Raw genomic sequence first — 6,814 nt, 5'->3', positions numbered from 1 at the left:
TCCAGTTTCATTCTTTTGCATATAGCTGTCCAGTTTTCCCAATACCATTTGTTAAAGAGACTGTCATTTTCCCATTGCATATTCTTGCCTCTTTTGTCTAAGATTAATTGACCCACAATCATGGGTTTGTTTCTGGGCTCTCTTTCCTGTTCTATTGATCTACATGTCTATTTTTGTGCCAGTACCATACTGCTTTGATTACTATGCTTTGATTACTACAGCTTTGCAGTATAACTTGAAATCTGGAATTGTGGTAATTCCTGCTTTGCTTTGCTTTTTCAAGATTGTTTTGGCTATTCAGGGTCTTTTGTGGTTCTATACAAATTTTAGGATCATTTGCTCTAGTTTTGTGGAAAATGCTGTTGGCATTTTGATAGGGATTGCATTAAATTTGTAGATGGCTTTGGGTAGTATGGACATTTTAACAATATTTGTTCTTCCAATCCATGAGCATGGAATACCTTTCCATTTGTGTTTCTCATAACTTCAGAAATATTTTGGCAGAGGTTTTTCAACCTTTTTTTTTCATGAACCAGATAGACCCATTCTAGCTTCTGGCTGTAAGCAGTGACTCTGGCTTTTATTCTCCATCTTGCATGGAGAATTTTTTTTTTCCTGATAGCCCATAAGAGCCAAACTTATGGCAACCAATGCCAGCTTCCCACCCTGCAGCTCAGAAATGCGAGGGTTTCATCCTTATTCACTATTTTATGTTTGTTCCATTTTTGTTTTATATTTTCTAATTTTTTATTTTAAATTTTTATCTATTTTTTTCTGTGTTCATATGAGCAGAGCATGGCGCACAGAAGCATAAACTTACTTCACCAGCTTAAAAGAAAACTGTGTTTTTACTTTTTATTTTGTTTCAGTGTTATATAACACAACCAATACTTTAATAATAATATTTTTACAGTGTTACATAAATTTGTAAACAAAGTCAAATTTTTGGTTGAAGAGCCTGTGTTTGATTAGTCACATACATTGATGACATTCAACTGTATAGAAAAAAGACCTTTAAGAGGCACCTGTGATAAGCATCTGCCTTCAGCTCTGGTCATGATCTCAGGGTCTTGGGATGGAGCCCTGCATCGGGCTCCCTGCTCAGTGAGGAGTCTGCTTCTCCCTCTCCCTCTTCCCCTCTGCCTGCTTGTGCACTCTCTCACTCTGTCTATCTCTCAAATAAATAAAATCTTAAAAAAAGAAAATAGACTTCTATATGGGAGACTTACATGGATGAATTCTGCTTCCACAAATGAGACAAATTCATCTTTTTTTTTTTTTTTTTGAGAGGGAGAGCGGGTAGAGGGCAAAGGTAGAGGGAGAGAAAGAATCTCAAGCAGACTCCACACCCAGAGCCCCACATGGGGCTGGATCTCAGAACCTGAGATCACGACCTGAGCCAAAATCAAGAGTCTGATGCTTAACCAACTGAGCCACCCAGGCATCCCAAGACAAATTCATCTTTAAATTATACACAACTAATTAATCATTGAACATTACATCAAAAACTTATGATGTACTGTATGCTGGCTAATTGAATTTAAATTAAAAAAAAAAAAGAAACCAACAACAACAAAATACAGACACATGACAGAGAAAGCAATGTATTTACTTATTTTTAGGAGAATTAAATAAAACCAGACAGACCAATTCCATTTCTTATATATCTGTATGTCTAATTTCATATATAAATCTATGTTTTAACTGACATCTCTATTGTACATAGCTTATAAATATATAAACATGCCTGCATAATAAAATTTAAATTTTCCAACTTTAGTATCCATTTAATAGTTTTATAATTGGAATGGAGATTTTAAATCAAGTTAATGTAATTTTCATTTAAAGTTAAAACATCATGGGGCGCCTGGGTGGCTCTGTCATTAGGCGTCTGCCTTCGGCTCAGGTCATGATCCCAGGGTCCTGGGATGAAGCCCTGCATCGGGCTCCCTGCTCCGTGGGAAGCCTGCTTCTCCCTCTCCCACTCCCCCTGCTTGTGTTCCCTTTCTTGCTGTGTCTTTCTCTGTCAAATAAATAAAATCTTAAAAAAAAAAAGTTAAAACATCATTATGAAGAAACCTTAATAAGATTTAAGAAACTTATACTTATTTAAGATCATATAGCATATAGGGTTATAAAGAAATACTTATTTTGGTCAAAATGTGTTCTATGTGGATAATTCCAGTCTTAAAAATCTGCTTTTCATCCCAAATAAAAGGGTTTGCTGAACAACAAAATAAATAATGATAACATTGGATTATAACCCAAATAATAAAGTATATATCCATGAGTTTATATATAAAGAAATAACTACATATTGAACAAATGGAAGAGAAATGAAAAGTTTTTCTTCAATTAATTAATGTAAAAGGAATCAGGGAAATAGAAAATTACCATTTGAATGCCACAGTGTTAATTGCCATAGGAAATACCCAGTAATGGATACTAAAATTAGTGGGCAAAAGTTTAAGCAGAAACATGATATTTACATAGTTTCAAAGTGTCTCTTTCCAAGTATTTATTAATTACAAAGAAAAAATAGTAACTTTACAATGGAGAAACTTGACAGATATTATCTTAACTAAGTGATGGAGATTAATATCACCTAAACACTATTGAACTGTATATTTAAAAATGTTTAACATGGTAAATTTTATGTTGCTTTTAACCACAGTTTTTTAAAAAGATTAATATTACTGCTCAATAGGACACAGTGACATCATGTTCTCCCAATAATGATGCACTGAGAAGGATACAATATCATTTCTGTGGTATTCTTCCCAATAATGCATAACATCAATCTAATCTAAAGAAGACAAAGACATCTCAAATTGAGGGACATGTTTGCTAACTAAACTTATTATGGTAACCATTTCACAATACATGTAAGTCAGGTCATTATGTCATACACCTTGAAATTACACAGTGCTGTATGTCAGTTATATTTCAATAAAACTGAAAAATTTGAAAAAATCAAATCTGGTAATATCTGAAAATGTATCTTTTCTTAAGGCTACTTAATTAGTATTCATGATCACTTTTTTCCTTAATATCTTTTTATTTTATAGTTGTGTGTTAGCACTTGTTAACTACAGTAAACCTAATTTATTTTTTCCCTCATCTACCTTTCATTCCCCACATTCAAATAACTGCTTTCTGATAAGGAATGGAATAGAATTCTGTGTAAAAGAGAGATTTGAGACTTGCCTAAGACCCTAAACACCATTAAGAAATCACCTGTAGGGCGCCTGGGTGGCTCAGTTGGTTAAGCGACTGCCTTCGGCTCAGGTCATGATCCTGGAGTCCCTGAATCGAGTCCCGCGTCGGGTTCCCTGCTCAGCAGGGAGCCTGCTTCTGCCTCTGACCCTCCCCCCTCTCATGTGCTCTCTCTCTCTCATTCTCTCTGTCTCAAATAAATAAATAAAATCTTTTAAAAAAATTTTAAAAAAATCACCTGTAACTTAATTTTGGGAAACATTCTTGAACTGAATCTCTTTAGTCTTATATCTGCCCTTATTCACCTTCTCAAAATAAGTCAATCCTTTTTTTGCTTTACCTTTCCTTTCACCTGATTATCTATGAGAACCACCATTCACCAGGCATTTGCATTGTTGTGAACGATGGCATGCAAGATGTCGAGTCAAAGATGATCTCCACATACTGAGAGGCAAAAATCTAAAATTTGAGTGATGATAAGCTGTATTTCTGCTTCTCAAATCTAATTGCTTCCTGATGCATCAAAACTAGAACCTAGTTTTTGTCCCTATACATGTGTAACTGTCTGCTGGAAAACAATTTAAAGGCAATAGGATATCTCTATGGAACTAAGCATTTCCAGGGCCAGGACTAATGAACTTTTGGGGGAGACATAAATAATGGCTACATATAGCTCATGAGTAAGAGCTACATACAGTTGTCAGGTACTCGGCCATGGTCCTCTGACCCCCAAGACCTATTCCTATCAGAATCTGGTGGTAAATTGGAGCCAGCCTCTGGTTTTGCCTCTCCAGCACCATGGGGGAAGGGGAAGTTGGGCATAAAGCGCTTAAGAAACCGAAACTCACTATTGCTGGAGCCAGTGGCTGAGCACATCTCATAGGGACAGGGCTGAGATAATGATCCATTGGCCCCTCCTTGTACCAGGTTGTTAGGGAAATTACAGTCATCATAGAAATGCTCTTCAACTGTGAACTTTTCTCTATATTTAACCTTCTGGTAGATGTGTATAACAAAGATCACTGTGACGGAGAGGAGAAATAGAAAGGAAAGCACAGCCAGAGAAATGACCAAATATTTAGTGGATGGATTTACCCTTGTAGGATTCTTGGAAGGATCCCGGAACTGCAGATAGGGTTCAGAAAAACCATCTACCAGCAAGATGCTGAGTGAGGCAGTAGTGGAAAGAGCTGGTTGGCCATGATCCTGAACAAGAATGATCAGTTTCTGAATCACGGGGTCTCTCTCAGATATCTGCCGCAATGTACGGATTTCCCCATTTTGTTGTTGAACAGAGAATAACCCAGGGTCAGTGGCCTTAAGGAGATGATATGAAAGCCAAGAATTCTGACCTGAGTCACCATCCACAGCCACTACCTTGGTCACCAGGTAGCCTGCATCTGCAGACCTGGGCACCAGGTCATTGCAGGGCAAGGTGCCATTCTGCAGTGGGTACAAGATCATTGGGCGGTTGTCATTATCATCCAGAACAACCACTCTTACAGTAGCCTGGCTACTCAGTGACAGGAAGCCCCCATCAGTTGCCTTTACTACAAACTGAAAATTTTGAATGGCCTCATAATCCATGGTTCTCAGTGCATAGAGCTTCCCGTTGTCTGAATTTATGGAGATGTAAGCAAAGACTGATAAATCTCCACTTTGTGGAGGCAGCAGAGTATATGTTACTTGGGCATTCTCACCCAAATCTAGATCCTCAGCATGAACTTTGCCAATAAAAATTGCTGGGCTGTTGTTTTCTCGAACAGTCAAAATGTAGGAGTCTTCCTGAAATATTGGGGGATTGTCATTAATGTCAGATAGTAACACCTCAATCACAGTTTCTGTGAACAGACTGGGTGGCCCAGTATCCATGGCAACGACGGTGATATTGTAGCCTGAAACCTCTTCCCGATCCAAGCCTCTGTCAGTAACCAGTGAGTAAGAATTCTGGAAAGTTGGTTTGACTGCAAAAGGAAGGTCTTCTCTGAGGAAGCAGGTGATTTTTCCTCCCATCCGAACGTCCCTGTCTCGAATAGAGAAAAGGGCCACTACGGTTTGTAGTGGGGAGTCCTCAGGGAGAGGGCTGGACACAGAGGAGACTGTCACCTCAGGGGGATTGTCATTAACATCCACTACTTCCACCAGGACTTTGCTGTGGGCAGAGAGGCCCCCTCCGTCGGTGGCTTGAATGTCAATATCGTATGTTTCAACCGCTTCAAAATCTAGGGGCCCTCTCAGTCGAACCTCTCCAGTGTGAGAGTCAATCTGAAACGTCTGGAGAATTGCTTCTGGGTTTTGAGCTAAGGAATAAGTTATTTCCTTGTTGGAGCCCTCGTCCAGGTCTGTGGCACTCACAGTGGCCACCAGTGAACCATTGGCGCTATTTTCCGGTACCTGAGCGCGGTACACCAGCCGAGAGAACTGAGGCACGTGGTCATTGACGTCCAGAACCTCCACGCGGATGTGGGCGATGCCAGACTTGGGTGGGGACCCGCCGTCCACCGCCGTAATTGTCAAGTTGACTTCAGGTTGCTCCTCTCTGTCCAGGGGCTTATCCAGGACCAGCTCGGCATATTTGGGCCCATGGCTGCGAAAGCGGGTATGCAGGTGGAAATACGCGTTGGGGCTCAAGGTGTAGTTCTGAAGACCATTGAGGCCCACGTCCAGATCCTGGGCGCTCTGCAGAGGAAAACGTGAACCCAGGGGCGTGCTCTCCGGAATCTTCAAAAGCGGCTCCTTGTTCAGGAAAATCGGGTCATTGTCGTTGATATCAAATACCCTGACCTCGACACGAAAGGACTGCAGCGGCTCCACCAGGACTATTTCAAAGTGCAGAACACACGGGTCCGTTTTGCCGCACAGTGACTCCCTATCCAGTTTCTCCTTCACGAACAGATCCCCTGTCTTGCGGTGGAGCCGGAAATGCAGTTTGTTGCCTTCGGCAACCAGCCGCGCCCCGCGCGCAGCCAGCTTCCCTACCTCCAGCCCCAGGTCCTTAGCCACATTAGCCACAAACGAACCGCTCTCCATCTCTTCCGCCACTGAATAGCGGATGGTGGCCGCACTCCCCACAGATATGCACAACAAAAAAAGAAGAGACCCTACTTGCCTGATCTGCAGGGGTTTTCTGTGCGCCGCCGCCATCCGTTCTCGCACGCGCACTGTCTGCAGCAACCACCACCTGTTGCGGATATATTTCACTTTTCCGCCCACAGGTTCTTGCAACTGCTGCGCTCAGCTTCGCTCGTCTCTAACCGCAGCGCCACCAAGGGCTTCCCGCTCCCGGTAAGCTGTTTTGCACTTGAAAGAACACTTGCATTGAGCAACTCAACTCCCCAGTCTATCCAGTGTATTAATAGGTATGTTCTCATTCCGGAGATTAGGTAGAGGATGAAAGTTGTTGCCAAAGCAACGGCTGACTCGCCCTTTAAGTCCCTTTCAGAAAAAAAATCCTTGGGAATTAAGAAGCCAATGAGGATACTCACTCAAGCTGAAGCTTGCTCAATCTGTGAGCCGGCTGGGGCCGCTGCAGCAACCGGCAAACGGCGAGGAGTAAACAAGCTACTTTGCATACTCCACACAGTCTGCCCTGAGATCA

General features: G+C 41.4%; 1 protein-coding gene across 1 annotated transcript; it reads right to left on the bottom strand.

Annotated features, from left to right (window-relative positions):
• Positions 1 to 3,903: 3,903 nt before the first annotated feature.
• On the bottom strand, positions 3,904 to 6,360 carry LOC110591141 (protocadherin beta-1). The gene has a single exon (XM_021702040.1). It carries the CDS (start codon positions 6,358 to 6,360, stop codon positions 3,904 to 3,906), a length of 2,457 nt encoding a protein of 818 aa, XP_021557715.1.
• Positions 6,361 to 6,814: the final 454 nt, after the last annotated feature.

The sequence above is a fragment of the Neomonachus schauinslandi genome, chromosome 7, assembly GCF_002201575.2.
Source record: "Neomonachus schauinslandi chromosome 7, ASM220157v2, whole genome shotgun sequence".
Lineage (NCBI taxonomy): Eukaryota > Metazoa > Chordata > Mammalia > Carnivora > Phocidae > Neomonachus > Neomonachus schauinslandi.
This window is presented reverse-complemented; position numbering and strand designations above follow the sequence as displayed.